Source organism: Chelonoidis abingdonii, chromosome 4, assembly GCF_003597395.2.
Source record: "Chelonoidis abingdonii isolate Lonesome George chromosome 4, CheloAbing_2.0, whole genome shotgun sequence".
Taxonomy (NCBI): domain Eukaryota; kingdom Metazoa; phylum Chordata; order Testudines; family Testudinidae; genus Chelonoidis; species Chelonoidis abingdonii.
Window position 1 is genome coordinate 20554012 of NC_133772.1, and position 16506 is coordinate 20570517.

General features: G+C 44.9%; 1 protein-coding gene across 3 annotated transcripts in view; it reads left to right on the plus strand.

Moving 5' to 3' along the window:
- Positions 1–16506, plus strand: part of MAPK14 (mitogen-activated protein kinase 14) — a 36014-nt gene that overhangs the window by 11711 nt on the left and 7797 nt on the right. Inside the window, exons 1-2 of one of the 3 annotated variants that reach the window (XM_075064942.1) lie at positions 10203–10408; positions 14046–14151. The exons of 1 other annotated variant lie outside the window; for it this stretch is intronic. In XM_075064942.1, coding sequence (XP_074921043.1) covers positions 10218–10408; positions 14046–14151 — 297 coding nt within the window. In that variant the 5' untranslated portion in view covers positions 10203–10217. Of the gene's footprint in view, positions 1–10202; positions 10409–14045; positions 14152–16506 lie in introns of those variants that run through there. One more of the 3 variants, XM_032804857.2, reaches the window with a different exon arrangement.

Consider the following 16506-nt stretch of genomic DNA (forward strand, 5'->3'; position numbering starts at 1 on the left):
AAGCCATTCACAGTCTTTGTTCAACCCTGAGCTGATGGTGTCAAATTTGCAGATGAATAGAAGCTCAGCAGTTTCTCTTTGAAGTCTGGTCCTGAAGTTTTTTTGCTGCAGGATTCTTTGTCGCTTTTTACAGATCCAGACTAACACAGCTACCCCTCTGATAGTTGACTACAAGAGAGGGTAATTTGTTAGGGGGAGAATAAATCCTTTAGAGGAGCATCTAGGACAGTGGTCACCAATTGGTCGATTGCGATTGACTGTTCGATCCTAGAGGAACTCCCAGTTGATTGCGGTCTTCGGTGGTGCAGTGTGGCTACCGCCAAGGCAGACTCCCTGCCTACCCTGGCCCCACACCACTCCTGGAAGTGGGCAGTTCAGGGGGGAGTGGGGGTCTCCCTCCATGCGCCGCTTCTGCCTGCAAGCACCACACCCACCGCTCACATTGGCCAGGAGAGCTGCGGGGGCAGTGCTTGCAGAGAGAGGCAGTATGCAGAGCCATGTGCGCGCCGCAGGGGCATGTTAGCCCCTTCCGGGAGTGGCTTGGAGCTGGGTTAGGCCCTTAACCTCGCTGCACCATCCCCTGACCAGGAGCCTCCAGAGGTAAATGCTGCCCTTCAGGAGGCCACACCCCAACCCTCATCCTTGAGCCCCCTCCCAGAGCCTGCATCCCGAACCCCCTCCTGCACTCCAAGCCCCACCCTGTATCCCCTCCTGCACCCCAACACTATGCCTCAGCCTAGCGCTAGCACCCCATACCTCCTCCTGCACGCAAACTCCTTCCCATGGCCCTCACCCCCTCCTACACCCCTGCCCCAGGCTCAGCCCAGAGCCCCCTCCCACACTGCGAACCCCTCGTCCCAGCCCAGAGCCCACACCCCTTCCTGAATGCCAACCCCCTGCTTCAGCCCAATGAAAGTGAGTGAGGGTGGGGGACAGCAAGCGATGGAGGGTGGGGGGGATGGAGTGAGCAGGGCGGGGCATCAGGGAAGGGGCAGGGTAGATCCTGGGTTGCCCTTAGATTCAAAAAGTGATCTTGGGTGTAAAAAGGTTGGAGATCACTGATCTAGGAATATCTTCCCCAGGGATTAAAACCAAAAAAACTACTATTTGGAACAAATTGGTGTGTTTCAAAGAAAAAAAAAAAAAACTTTAGTACAGCTGTTAAATTACTAGGGATAAACATCATCCCTGGCAGAGGTGATTGACTAACATCTAAATATAGGGATGTATTTTGACAGAGATTAACCACCTTTCACCAAAACTCCCCCCACAGCGCACACTCGATTGTAATGTGTCTGAATAAGCACTAACATTTACATCTATTTACTGGAACATATTGTCATTCAGTTTTCTATTAATGTTTAATATGTGTGATACAGCATGGCCAGAGGGCAGCAGGAGAGTGTTAGAAGGGAGCCTTATTCCCTGTAAGGGGAAGAAAGTTTGCTATAGATTAACTAGAGCACCTGAAGCCAATTAGAGCACCTGCAGTCAGTCACATAATAAAAACCCCTGCTTCAATCAAACAGTGTGGGAGTTGGAGCAGAAAGGATTGGTATTGGAGCAGAGAACAGTTTGAAGAGAAGCAGAGGAAAGTTTGGAGGAGTGCTGCGGTGGGCTGAGAAGTCCAAGACCCTAGGTAAGGGGCACCTGGCCTGTGCAGAGGGAGGGCAGGAAGCCGCCCCCCTCTCCCCTCTCTGATGGGCAGGAGAGGGAAGTAGCCCAGGGGAAGGAACCACCAGTTCAAGTGGTTCACCACTATCCTCAGGGCCCCTGAGCTGGGACCTGGAGTAGAGAGCGGGCCCAGGTCCCTCCCTCTCCACTCCTGTCCTCAAGGACGCTAATGGGGCAATTAATATTCCAATTCAGGGGCAAGAAATGGCACCCTGACCCCCCCTCCCAAAGAAAAGAAAGAGCGAGATCCATCATAATACTGTCGGCAATTTGCCACACGTGGTGTTAAAAGTGGGATTTGCGCGCTGGGGACTTAAACCGGGTTAGGCAAAACCCTCCCGACCTTAAGATGGACGACATGGTCAGGGCCCTAATACAAGCCACCGTGGCCCAGCAGGAGGCTCCCCGGGTCCAAGCAACCGCCCAACAGGAGGCGACTCGGATGCAGCAGGAGACTAATCATGTGTTGATGAGTCAGGCTGCCCAGGACCGAGCCCTGCTGAAAGACCTGGTGAACCAGATGAAGGTCCTTATGGAACTGAACCGCAACTGTGAAGGGACCCGGACCATACAGGCCAGCCGCCATTGCCTACAGAAAATGACACGGGAGGATGATGTGCAGGCATATCTCTTGGCGTTTGAAAGAGCAGCCCTGCAGGAGGCCTGGCCCCAAGATCAGTGGTCTGGTATCCTTGCCCCATTCCTGTGTGGGGAGGCCCAGAAGATCTACTACAATATGGCTGCAGAGACTGCAGCAGATTACTCCCAGCTGAAGGCAGAGATCCTGGCCAGATCCGGAGTAACAACGGCATTGCGAGCCCAGAGGTTCCATAAGTGGCAGTAGACGGAGGACAAGACACTCCAATCACAATTGTTTGACCTGATCCACCTGACCCGGAAATGGCTGCACCCTGAGGCCCTCAGCTCTGAGAAGATGATGGAGGTCCTGGTGCTGGACCGGTATATGAGGGGGCTACCACCAGGTCTCCGGGCTTGGGTTGGCCAGAATGACCCCTCCACCTATGATGAGTTGGTCTCCCTTGTGAAAAGACAGCTGGCAGCCCGTGAACTGTTCCAGACCCCAGATGGGAAGACACAGCAATCCAGGAAGCCAACCCCAAACCCAAAGCCCCGGAGTGTCGAGAACTATAGGAGAACTGTAACAGGGAGGAAAGACACCAAGGAATGGCCCAAGGCCAAGAAGAGACCTGGGGGTTTGGGAAGAGAGGTGGGGGGCCGGCCAGATAGCCCCCGGCAGAGGATGACGACCAGAATAAGGGGGCGGTGTTATGAGTGTGGGGAATTGGGGCATATAGCAGCCCGATGCCCCAACAGAGAAGAACATTTGCAGTGTAATCTGGGGGATTACGGGGAGCAATGTGGCCTAATCAGCCTGGTAGGGGTCACAATGACCTCACATGGGTATACAAGATCAGTAAAAATGAATAGTATTAAGACCCTAGCATTAATAGGTTCTGAGAGTGCTGTCACACTGGTCTCGGGGAAGTTGGTGGGGTGAGACCAACTAACCCGGGCCAAAAACACAGGGGTAATGTGCGTTCATGGCACCCTGAATTTTTACCGCACAATCCCGGTGCAGATTGAGATCCAGGGAAATACTACCAGGGTGACTACAGGGGTGGTCCCCAAGCTCCCCTACCCTGTCTTAATTGGTAGGGACTTCCCCGGGTTTGAGAGCTTACTTACCCCAATAGAGCCAGGGGAGGGTAGCAACCACCAGGCTGAGACGGAGGCACCTACAGATAGCCTCACCTCAATGTTTGCCAAATTTGCTCCAGAGTTATTCTCATCCCCTGGGAAACCCCGAAAGTCTAGGTGAGAAAGGAGGGCAGATAAAAGATTAGGGACCAGGATTCTAGCAGAGAATCAAAAAACTTCCCTTGTGGGGAGGCAAACTCGCTCAGGAGGCCAGGAGATAATTCAGGCCAGGGAGGACTCAGAGGCAGTTCCTAGCCCAAGTAGGAGCAACCCAGGGAGAAGAGTAGAAATAGGCCCCCTAGAATTAGGTCAGATCGGTACTGCATGTGAGAATTTCGGGCAGGACCAGGCCAATGATCTGCTATATCCGAATGTGAGGGAGGAGGTAGTGGAAATAAATGGCATACCTGTGGAAGGAAAGATCAAAGGCCCAAGGCCATATTATGTGCTCAAACGCGATCTCTTGTACAGGACAGATCAAATACGAGGGGAAGAAGTAGAGCAACTCTTAGTCCCACAGAAACACACAAGGGCAGTACTAGAGTTACCTCACAGTCATCTATTTGGGGGACATCTAGGAGTAGACAAGACACTGGATAGAGTCCTAAGAAGGTTTTATTGGCCAGGGATACGCGCAGAAATCCAGCGCTATTATGCCTCCTGCCCTGAATGCCAGTTGCATAGTCCTCGAGCTTACTTGTGGGACCCATTAGTACCTTTGCCTATTATTGAAGTCCCTTTCGAGAGGATAGCCATAGACATAGTGGGCCCACTGGAAAGATCGGCATGGGGCCACCAAAACGTACTAGTCATCCTTGGCTACGCCACGTGGTATCCAAAGACCATTCCTTTAAGAAATCCCACATCCAAGGCAATAGCAAAAGAACTACTACAGGTTTTTGCCAGAGTGGGCATCCCTAAGGAGATCCTGATAGATCAAGGAACCCCATTCATGTCAAAATTAATGAAGGACTTATGTGCCCTACTCTGCATCCAGGCCATACGAACCTCAGTCTACCATCCACAAACAGATAGATAGACTCATAGAGCGGTTTAATCGTACCCTTAAAAGTATGATCCGGAAGGTGGTAGCACAGGATGGAAAAGACTGGGATACCCTTCTACCATATCTAATGTTTGCTATACGGGAAGTCCCCCAGGCATCCACTGGTTTCTCTCCCTTTGAACTACTATAACAGATGCCACCCATGCAGGATATTAGATATCGCCAAGGAAGATTGGGAAGAACAACCCAACCCAGGAAACAATGTCACTGAGCATGTGACACAGATAAGAGAGCGAATAACTCGAGTAATCCCTATAGTATGAGAACATTTGGAAAAGCACAAGATGCCCAGCGGACCTATTATAACCGTCGGGCAAAAGTACGGAGATTTCAGCCAGGGGAATGGGTGGTGATGGTGCTAGTGCCGACAGCAGAAAGCAAACTCCTAGCCAGCTGGCATGGACCACATGAGATAGTGGAAACCATTGGGGAGGTGGACTATAAGGTTAGACAACCAGATAGCCGAAAGCCAGAGCAAATCTACCACATCAACTTACTGAAGCCCTGGCGAGACCAAGAGACGTGTCTGGTCATTCAAGAAGCTCCACCCCAGACAAAACAACCCACAGGGGCAGGTAAGATATCTCCTGAATTAACTCCAGAACAATGAACAGAGGTCATTGAGATAAATGAAAATCCACCGGAACCAGGACATGTTCTGTACACAGCCAGGCCATACGACGCTGGTCCAACATCATATTGTCACCAGCCCCGGAGTAAGGGTGACAATAAGACCATACTGAATACTGGAAGCTAAAAGGGAAGAAATTAGGATGGAAGTGAAGAAGATGCTGGAACTCGGGGTTATTGAAGAATCTCACAGTCAGTGGTCCAGTCTGATCGTCCTAGTCCCCAAGCCTGATGGCACCCTGAGGTTTTGCAGTGACTTCTGGAAATTGAATGAAGTATCTCAATTCAATTCCTATCCAATACCATGATTGATAGCTAGTTGATCAGTTTAGGCAAGGCCTGATACCTAACCACTCTGAACTGACCAAAGGATATTGGCAAATTCCCCTGGCCAAGAATGCCAAGGAAAAGACTGCCTTCTCTATACCCGATGGCCTGGTTCAAATACACTGTCCTCCCTTTTGGACTCCATGGGGCCCCTGCAACATTCCAACGACTTATGGATAAATGACTGCGACCCCATGCCAAGTATGCCACCGCCTATCTAGAAGACACAGTTATCCATAGCCCTGACTGGGAAACACACCTAGGAAAAGTAGAAGCAGTGCTAGATGCCCTGCGGAAGGCCAGCCTCACTGCTAACCCTCTCAATGTGTGTGTTAGGACTAGTTGAGGCCAGATACCTCGAGTATGTAGTAGGGAGAAGTTTGGTGAAACCCCAATGGAACAAAGTGGAGGCAATATAAGGTTGACCTTCACCTGTGTGCAAAAAGCAGGTCAGAGCATTTCTAGGGTGTCATAAATAGATAGCTAAGGGTTAATGTTTCTTTCACCTGTAGAGGGTTAACAAAGAGAACAAACACCTGACAGAGGACCAATTAGGAAACCGGATTTTTTCAAAGCTCAGGGAGGGAATTTTTGGGTCTGTGTCTTTTGTCTGTCTCTCACTATGGAGGCTTCTTCTATCTCTTCAAGCTTCTAATCTTCAGTTTCAAGTTGTGAGTACAAAGGTAGCAAAACAATAGGCTTTTTATGTTTTGTTTTGTATTTACATGGGTGTAGTTTGCTGGAATGTTTAAATTGTATCTCTTTTGAATAAGTTGTTTTATTCATATTTTTCTTTTAAGTAATAGCCCTGTGTATTGTCAACTTGATGCAGAGAGATGTTCATGTGTTTTTTTTTTTCTTTCTTTTTTATAAAGCTTTCTTTTTAAGACTTGTTTGAGTTTTTCTCTCTGGGTAGGCTAAGGAACGAAGGGAAGGGGAATTCTCTTTGTGTTAGATCTACGGAGGGTAGAGCTCTGCAGCACCAGGGAATTTGTGGGAGGGGAAGAGAGATAGAATCATTTCTGTTTCCTTGTATTTGGGGTTTGTCTCTTTGTAGAAGAGAGAGGAGACATGCTTCTTGGTATTGTGATGTAAAGAGATTGCATCAGTACTCTCAGGTTAGCCCAGAGAGGAATTCTGGGTGGGAGAGAGAGGGGGAAGGAAGTGGGTTATTTCCCTTTGTTGTGAGACTCAGAGTCTCTGAGTCTTGGGGGTCCCTCCAGGGAAGGTTTTGGGGAGACCAGAGGGAGCCAAAACCCTGGAATTTTTGGATGGTGGCAGCGAGATCAAATCTGAGCTGGTAATAAAGCTTAGAGGCGTTCATGCCTAGCTTCTCAGTTATGAAACGCTAAGGTTCAAATCGGAGTAGGAAAAGCTACGACATAGGGATAGTAGGATACTATCAGAGATTCATCCCTCATTCGCCACAAGAGCAGGGCCATTGACGGGTCTGATAAAAGCTCGGGGCCCCAGATAGTAAAGTGGACTGATATGACAGAAGAAGCATTTGCAGATTTAAAGACAGCCCATGTTGCCATCCAGTACTCATTAGCCCCAGACTTCGAGAAAGAATTTATCCTACAAACAGATGCCTTGGAGGTGGGGCTAGGAGCCGTCCTTTCACAGAGTGGTAGGGGAGGAGGAACACACAATCTTGTATCTCAGTCGGAACTCCTCCCCAGGGAACAGAAGTACTCTGTTGTTGAAAAGGAATGTCTGGCGGTAAAAGGGCTATGGAGACTCTCCGCTACTACCTACTGGGTGGCGGTTACCCTAGTGACAGACCATGCCCCACTCCAGTGGATGCACAGGAACAAGGAGAAGAATGCAAGAGTGACTAGGTGGTTCCTATCCCTGCAGCCCTTCCATTTCTGGGTACAGCATAGGGCTGGAAGCCAACATGGCAACGTTGGTGGCCTATCGCGACAGCACTGCCTCTCGTCCCAAGTAGCCCAACCCATGGTGTTTTGAGTGGGGGTGGGGGTAGATATGTGATACAGTATGGCCAGAGGGCAGCAGGAGAGGGTTAGAAGGGAGCGTTATTCCCTGTAAGGGAAGAATGTTTGCTATAGATTAACTAGAGCACCTGAAGCCATTAGAGCACCTGCAGTCAGTCACATGATAAAAACCCCTGCTTCAATCAAACAGTGTGGGAGTTGGAGCAGAAAGGATTGGTATTGGAGCAGAGAACAGTTTGAAGAGAAGCAGAGGAAAGTTTGGAGGAGTGCTGTGGTGGGCTAAGAAGTCCAAGACCCTAGGTAAGAGGCACCTGGCTTATGCAGAGGGAGGGCAGGAAGCCCCCCCCTCACCCCAAGCTGAAGGGCAGGAGAGGGAAGTAGCCCAGGGGAAGGAACCACCAGTTCAAGTGGTTCACCACTATCCTCAGGGCCCCTGAGCTGGGACCTGGAGTAGAGAGCGGGCCTAGGTCCCTCCCTCTCCACTCCCGTCCTCAAGGACACTAGTGGGGCAATTAATATTCCAATTCAGGGGCAAGAAATGGCACCCTGAACCACCCCCCCAAAGAAGAGAGAGCGCGAAACCCATCATAATAGTGCCAGCAATTTGCCACATATGTTAACTTACTATTTAAGATGTTGTCTTGGAAAGCACTTTCCTAGGTCTTAAAAAAAACCCAAACCCAATTGCCTTTTTCCTTTCATTACACTTGTCATCTTCTGTTGTATGTTTTCTCTTCCTCCTTCAGTGTGTCTTACTATTCCATCCTTCTTCCTCTCCTTGTTTTGCATTATCTACTTCCTTTCCTTCCCTACTAACTGTGATCTCACTCATCCCTCTAAATTTGCTAAATATGCTCCCATTCAACATAAGTCATCTCCTTTTCCTCTCCCCTCTTTTCAGTTGGGTTACTTGATCCCCAGTTCTGCTTCTCTCTGTCTCTCCCACCCTCCTCCTTGTCTGGGGTCTAGAAGAGAGAAATAGACAAAAATTACTCTCTCCCCATTTTGACTACCTAGTTGCTAACAACCAGTTTATCAGGTGGTCTGGCTTGGACACTTGGCTTTTTGCTGCAGAAAAAGAAACCAGAATAGCTCTTATCAGCAAAAATATCACTGTTGTTGACATTTGACCCTGGAAGAACTGGCACCCTGAATTCAGAATATAAACAGGAGAATACTGATTCAGAGTCTCTAACAAAGGTTGCTTATACTTCAGGTGCTTCAGATGATGTCTCTCTTGCCAGATGTAACCAAAAAAGCTACAAAGACGTTTAATTAAAATGTCTCAAATAGGATTTGCAATATAAGAGAGACAGTGTGGCCTAATGGATAGAACACTGGACTGGAACTCAGGGGAACTGGGGCAGCCATTGACCTTCTGAGTAACCTTGGGCAAGTAACTTCAGCTCTGTCTCTCATTTTCCCCCTCTGTAAACTGGGGATGTTAGTTCCTTTATAAAGTGCTTTGAAATCTACTAGTGAAAAGTCCTGTATAACAGTTAGATGTTTTGTTAAATGCTAGGAAATACGTCTGTGTGTACTTTACTGTACTGAGCAAAATAGGTAAATCTGTCCTTCCAAGTCTGAGAGACTTTCCTCTGACTTTTTAAAATATGCATTATAGGCGTATAACTATTTGATTTTAGGAAATCCTGTCCTTTTCTGTGTCATGCTAAGGTGCTTTACTAGTTTATATATTTCCTGCAGATACTTGCAATTCTCTGTTTTAAACGCTTGCATTCTTTCACACGTTGATAATTTGTCACATCATGATGCTTTTCTCCTAATCAGTGCTTGATTTTATATAACGGTATTGAGGCCTTTCCCACACCTCCTCCACAGATACAGAAAGCCTTTAGTAGTTCTTTGAGCATTGCCTGCATGGATCCTCACCTTAAGTGACATGCATATTCTATGCACGTGAGGTTAGCATGTTCTGGAAAACAGTATCTGTTGGGGGTTGGGTGTACCTTACCTAAGCCTTTACACCCCATGCCAAAGATATAAAAGGGGGCTAACACCCTCCCAAACCTTGACTTAATCCTGAATAGACAGCAACAAGGAACTAAAGGTAGTGACACACCCAGATCTTCTGAATTTGTTAAGATCAGCGTCCTGAGCTCCCAACGTGATCAGCATTGGGGGTTTATTATTCCAGTGATTAGCCATAGTTTCTATAATTATATGTACAGTGGGAACATTAAGTCTCTAAAAGTGTTGTCTTCGTCTTGGTTACCTCTGGGGTGAAACTCAGAGATCAAATGTGAGGTTCTAAAGTTAGTAAAATCTTTTTTGATGAGGGAAGAGTTGTGGGGAAATAATTAACAGATGCAGAAAATTTTGGGGTGATGGGAATAAGATCAAGGACTGTAATTGACTGAAAACCTTAATTTCTCACTGCCACACACAATCAGATTAATCGTTCACTGTCCTCTTGAAATTCAGTCATCTTCAGAAAATGAATTAAGTGATTTCAGATATTGGTAATCTTCCCTTATGTTTAATACTAATATTTGTGCTTTTAGAAGCATATTTTCCCATTGATTAAAAACATTTTTATCTCCTCATTTTCAATGTGACTGGTCCACACAAATGAGAGGAGAAGCTGATTTGCTGTTTTCTCTGTACAAAATACTATCACGTGCAAAAGAAAACAAACATTTCTTTCACTGTTGGCAATCTTGGACATTCGTTATAACAATATAGACAAAATTATATCTCTCTGTTAAATTGACTGTATCCCTTTAAATTCTGTGATGAATATTATATATAATTTTTTTGCCGTCCAATAACGTGCTGTTCTACAGAAGTTTCATGTTGAAAATGCATCATTTGGAAATTACATGGTCTCTTGGTACATTTTGCTCTGCTTGTCTAGCCTCTCAAGTATTCTTTGGACATGCTTTGCGTGGATAAGCTCCTGTAATCTTGCAGTGTCTGCTGCTGCTGATGATGATGGAAGATTCATTGTTTTCTGCATTTCAGGATCATTGGGACTTGAGTCCTCGGAGAGCCTGTGGCGATCCCTTTTGAGGTTTGCATGCTCTGCTTTTCCTTTCCACACACTTTCCTTCTTGTGAGTTTTTTGTTTTGTTTTGTTTTTGTTTTCCTTTTGCTTTGTGTGTTTACTAACTTTGTTAGTTTGGTGTGTAACTGTTCAGAGTTCACGTCACTCTGGCACCACTTGCCCCATTAGTTAAGGCTATCCTTGTAATTCAGTGGGGTACAGATGGTAGCCCCAAACTAGGTGGAATAGTTCACATGTTTGCATGCTGCAATGTCCACTCAGCACGTTAGTTTTGCCTTTGGGAGCTATGAAGTTACTTGAAGTGTAATACACTTTGGAAATTTCTAGTAACTTCTAATACCTTGCTATCTCCTGAGGATAGTGTTGACACGGCAGACAGCACACTATGTGCAATAGCATCATCTGCACACCTGTGTTCACACACCAGATCAAAGCCAGCACTCTGGGTTTGTTGTGAATGGGTAATTCAGTTAAGGAGTTCAGACCCTAGCACTATTGCAGCTCTTCTTTTGATCATCTTTTCTTTATCAGAGGATCTTAAAATTTAGACACAGTAGTAAATATTTTTCTTTATTTATAAAATTATATACTGGATCTATTTTTAATAAAATAGATCAAATCAACTTTGTAAGTGCCAAATAGTTATTGAGTTTTTAAAGTATAACTACCAAAATAAAAAAATGTTTCTGACTCTCACTTTAGTTCAGTTCTTTCACACCTGTAAATCAAGCCTTTTTTGCATCTTAAAATAACACTGGGCAAATTTAACATTAATATTTCACATTTCTTTCAAGATTAGATGCCAAAATACTTGGGCTTATCTAGATTAGGGATATCTGTGCAGGTGTATCCACCCAGGTTCAAACACACTGATGTAGACTTCCCTAAATGGACATGTCCTGCATTTGTAAATTATACATGGGAATCTTCTCTTGCATCCACAAGAGCACAGCAATGCTCTAGTACTTTAGGACAAAAAGTGAAGATCTTGCTCAGCTAAAACTTCAGGGAATATTTTTAGATCTTTCAGAATACTTTTGACATTTTGGATTTACTCAAGACATCCAGGACACTACTGTTTCACTTAATAAAAAGTCATGGAGTCTTTAATGATCACAAGTGGTCATGGCCTCTGTTTTGTCTTTAGTGACTGATTATTATACAGGAGAGTCCTATGATCCCCTTAGGTCTTAAACTCAGTGAATCTACATGCATAGCAACTATTCCCATATTTCTTTAATGTGCATAAACATACACACTTCATTCTGGCTCTGTATTTCAACTTCAGTACCATAATGTCTCCTTTTGGGTAATGTGTTTTAAATGGCGGCCCAAATTCATAATTATGATACTCTTAATCTTGATTTTGAAACACACATTAAAAAGGAATTTAAATTAAAAAATACAAATAAATCAACGAATATCAAACACAAAATGAAGGCATGCAGGCAGTCCTTAGCTTGCACAAATGTTTTTCTTCCAAAAGAGCATGAGTGAATGGCTGTCTTAAATTGACTTTCATCAGGGCCATTTAAATATAGCTGATTGTATTAACTATAGCAGTCTTCTGCTAATTATATGACAGAAATCTCTGATTCCATAAGTTTTGATGCCTAAGAGTGTGCAGTTCAGTGATTACAGGTACATGCATGTGATCATTATCTGTAATGTTTGAGTGCCTGTTTTGATTCAAACTTGATAAACAATCAATTTAATCAAAGTGAACTTTCTGAAAGTAAATGAAACATAAACTCATCTGTTTGTCAAAGCATATTATAGCATAGGTTTTTCTATCCATTTTAGATGCATTTACTGTAGACCAAGCTTTAGTCAAAGTATGGCTTTAACAAGTAGAATTGGACATGCAATGAGTCCCTAATATCAGCAGATGCATTTTGGGAGTATAAGGCTGCTTTTAAAAATAGGTATTTGAAAACGACCCCTGGGCATGGGCAAAATTTCATTTAAATGTTTCCACCACTTGAAGACTTTTGTAGTAAGAATTGTACTCTAATATGTGCAAAATGCAAGTTGTGAGAATACTCAGTAGTAATGTATGCTTTGTGGCATTTGAGTAAAGAGAGAGATACAATTGCAACTGCATTTATGAGATCAGCATGGCATTGTTTCCCTTGCGATGAACAATGCTGCCTAAAAAGAAGATTATCTTATATTTAAAGGAAAACCCATAACTATGTTAATGGAATTTGAATGGTATGATATCCTAGAAACAAACTTGAATGATGTAGTCTGAAATCACTAATGGGATTTGGACTGCAGCATACTAGAGCAATTTAGAGATGGAATAAGATCCAGGGCTGCCCAGAGGTGGGGGGGGGGAAATGGGGAAATTTGTCCCGGGCCCCGCAGGGGCCCCCACGAGAGTTTTTTGGGGCCCCTGGAGAGAGATCCTTCACTCGCTCCGGGGGCCCCGGAAAACTCTCGTGGGGCCCGGGCCCCCAGAGCTTCTTCCGCTCCAGGTCTTCAGGACACTTTGGTGGCGGGTCCTGGAGCAGAAGGACCCTGTGCCGCCGAATTACCACTGAACCGGGGGCCCCCCACCATCAAAGACCCCAGGCCCCCTGAATCCTCTGGGCAGCTCTGATAAGATTGCTCTCAATTTTTTAAAAAGTTGACTTCCAGTCTGGCTCTTTATTCTTGTGACTATCAAACCTGTAACAGTATTTTAACAAGCAATAAAGAGTCCTGAGAAGTGGGTATTCACCCATGAAAGCTTATGCTCCAATACTTCTGTTAGTCTGTAAGGTGCCACAGGACTCTTTGTTGCTTTTTACAGATCCAGACTAACATGGCTACCACTCTGATAGCATTTTAACAGATTTCTCCATGTACATTTTTTCAGATTTCTTAAAGATTTTTCTGCCTTTTCAAAGAGAGCAGATCAGTTGTCTAAATGACCTGATGGTAGCTCTGTTAGTTTGTTTTTGTTTTATTTTGGCAGCAGTGTTAAAACAAGATGATGTAGTCCCCTTCATATTTCTAAAAGAAGCCAATAGGAAGTAAGCACCCTCTGCTGGCTATATTGGCCACTTCAATGTTATGCAGTTTAGCGTGAAGCATTGGAAGTGGGAGAGAGTGCACCAGATCAGTTTTTAGGTTGCTAGAACAACTCTAGACAGCAAGCAAGTTCCAGTCATTCTGTGACATCCGGAGTTAGTCACAAGTGGTCAGACTGTCTCAGCAGTGTATTGCAAATGGCCATGTATTGTTGCATACCAGCACCTACACTTGCCAGCCTTCTGCTTTACTGCATCTATTACTAACATGCTTAATATTGCTAGCTACTAAAGCTCTGGGTGGATGTTAAAGGGTAGAGTGAGCATGTGAACTAAGCCTTGCCGGTGAGACAAAAGTTTTGTCTTTAAAGTCTGCTGTGCATTGTTCATGGCAGTCAAGTGTAAGTGATCAACTCTGCTCAATGCATGTGTGCACATTTGTGGTCCAGTTGTTTAATGTAAATGATTTAGACGCAAGTGCATCGTGTGGGGATGTTTAACTTTATACAGAAGGAATGTATAAAGTTTGTTTAAAATGACTATTCAAATAAGGTCTTGTTAGACCTTAACTCTCCAGTTTCATTAGGCTGATACTCTGAACTTCTTTTCATTTTAATTTGTCCCAGCATTTTCCTTTATGGTTCACCATTAGATATTGATCAGTTGAAGCTCATTTTGAGACTCGTTGGAACCCCAGGGCCTGAGCTTTTGAAGAAAATCTCCTCAGAGTCTGTGAGTTTATACTTTGATTGTAATATATGCCCTTTTGGGAGTCAGTGTTCTACCTCTGTTCTGCCCTCTCGTAGTCTGTCTGTACTTTGTGATCTTTTTTTCTGGATTTTTAGTCTTTTTTCCTTTTTTCATTTTTCTCCCTTGGGGTGTCCGTGCGTTCATATTTTGCCTGATCTCTCTTCCTCCTTCCCTACCCATGGTGTGAACTCCTCTTTCCCATCTCACTTTACGTTTTCCTGACTTCTTTTTGTGGGTCTGTATTTCACAAAGGATCTCACGGGCAGACACTACTGGAGAAGCACCTCTTATGGTTGGGATCTTGGGACTTACACCAATCACTGTTTCTCTAGATTGCCTATCCAAGGGACTCTCTATGGGCAAATGATCCCATCCAAAAATGAGCATGACGTCTAAATATGTGCAATTTCTCTATGGGAGTTTGTGTGTTCTTCCCAAAGCAGTTTTTCATATGACAGCAGAATGAGCTGCTGCTGCTGCCACCACTGAGACTTTTGTTTTCAGAGCATAAAATCCAAACTGCATTGCAGGTGCTGAATTAGGAAAGAGATGGCCACCATGGAAGAAGTGCACAGCCAGCCTAGTCACTTCAAACAGTCATGCTGTGCTAATGTATGTGTTAATTTGCACTGTACTTTTGCCAGCATGTATGTTATCTATGACCACTGAAGCTTTATTTAGACAGACTCCTGTTTAAATGGTGACCAGTGTCTTCAGTCTTTCCTACCACCTTTGCCATGTACAAATGTTTGTTCCTGGATTAAGAACTAATTTGGGGAGGCAAAGTATAAAATATATCACACTTAATTTTACCTGTTCACAAAATTAAAATACACAGAAGTTACACCAAGGGGATATGCCTTTTTTTTTTTTTTTTTAAGAGAGTATATGGGGAAGGGGGGAAGTAGCAGAAGCTAATGGGTTGCTAATGCATAGTAAGTATTGATGTAATGAACTGGCTTACAGGTTTCTAGTGGCAAGCTGCAGAAAAGTGGTACTGAGGTACTTGTTAAAAATCAGAGGATCAGTTTGGTGGGGGATGAGTAGATTGTTTCATATATCATATGTGGGAGCAGAAAGGTTTGACCTCTATCAGACGTGCAAGAAATCAAATGAGGCCAGAACTGGCAGATGAGCAGGTCAGGTATAGGGAGAGCTAGAACTTGGTGGCCAAGAAGTGACCTGAAGATCTGGTGGGCTGAAGCATTGTGAATCAACAGAACTTTGGGCGTGGGCAAATTTAGGGAAGGACATAAAAGGACTTACAATAAGGCATGAAATCAGTGAGCAATTCACAGAATGAGTATCACTGTAGCTGTCATTTTGTTGAAGAAGTTACAGTATGCAGAGTTGCAAAGAAAATGTATCTGAGTGACTGCACTATTACAAATCTGAGAAATGAACTCATGTTTAGAATTGAGATGAGGTAGATAGATGTAATTAATGGTATTCCCCTTGTCAAGTAAGAGGATAGCCATCTTTTTATGGTGATTGAAGGAAGTTAAGCAAGAATTGAGTGATGTGTTTGAGCAGGTAGGCGGAGTATAAATTGAGAGAGAACACTTAGCTCAAGTTTTCACTGACCTCAAAATAAAAATGGTACTGGAATGTTTATGAAATGCTGAACACTAGTAAGGGGTGGTAGATGGAGAGAAGAGGGTTGAGAACAAAGCCTTATGGAATCCTTCTATAGTGGTGTAGTATTGTCTCCTTTGAGTAAAGCAAAACCTGGGGTGCAGATAAACCAGAGGCAGAAGTGGCTCTCTGTTTTTTGCCGCCCCAAGCACGGCAGTCAGGCAGCCTTCAGCAGCGTTTCTGCAGGAGGTCCGCCGGTCACGCAGATTCGGCGGCGGTTCTGCAGGTGATCTGCCGGTCCCGCGCCTTCTGCATACACACTGCCAAAGCCGCGGGACCAGCGGACCTCCCGCAGAAACACCAAAGGCTCCCTGACTCCTGCCCTCACGACGATCAGCATGCCACCCCGCCCCCAGCTTGCTGCCCCAGCCATGCGCTCGTTGTGCTGGTGCTTGGAGCCGCATTACATTATGGTAAAAGACTGAGGGGAGGGTGCGGTAACCAACTGGCATTCATGGATGCCTCACATGGTGAAGCTATTGAAGAGATGAGATTTTTCTCCAGTATCGTGCTGAGATAGCTAATAGCAATTTGATTTGGTGGGTTTCTTTGTGATGTGATAGCTGTGGTTTTTATCATGACAGGGATAGTTATGCTTATGGGAGTCATGAAGAGATGTAGAGATATGGTCTCTAGAGTGGAGGTGGCTAGTTTAGAGTGAGCAGTTTTGGTGGGGGAATATTGGCAATTTTAGCAGGAGCT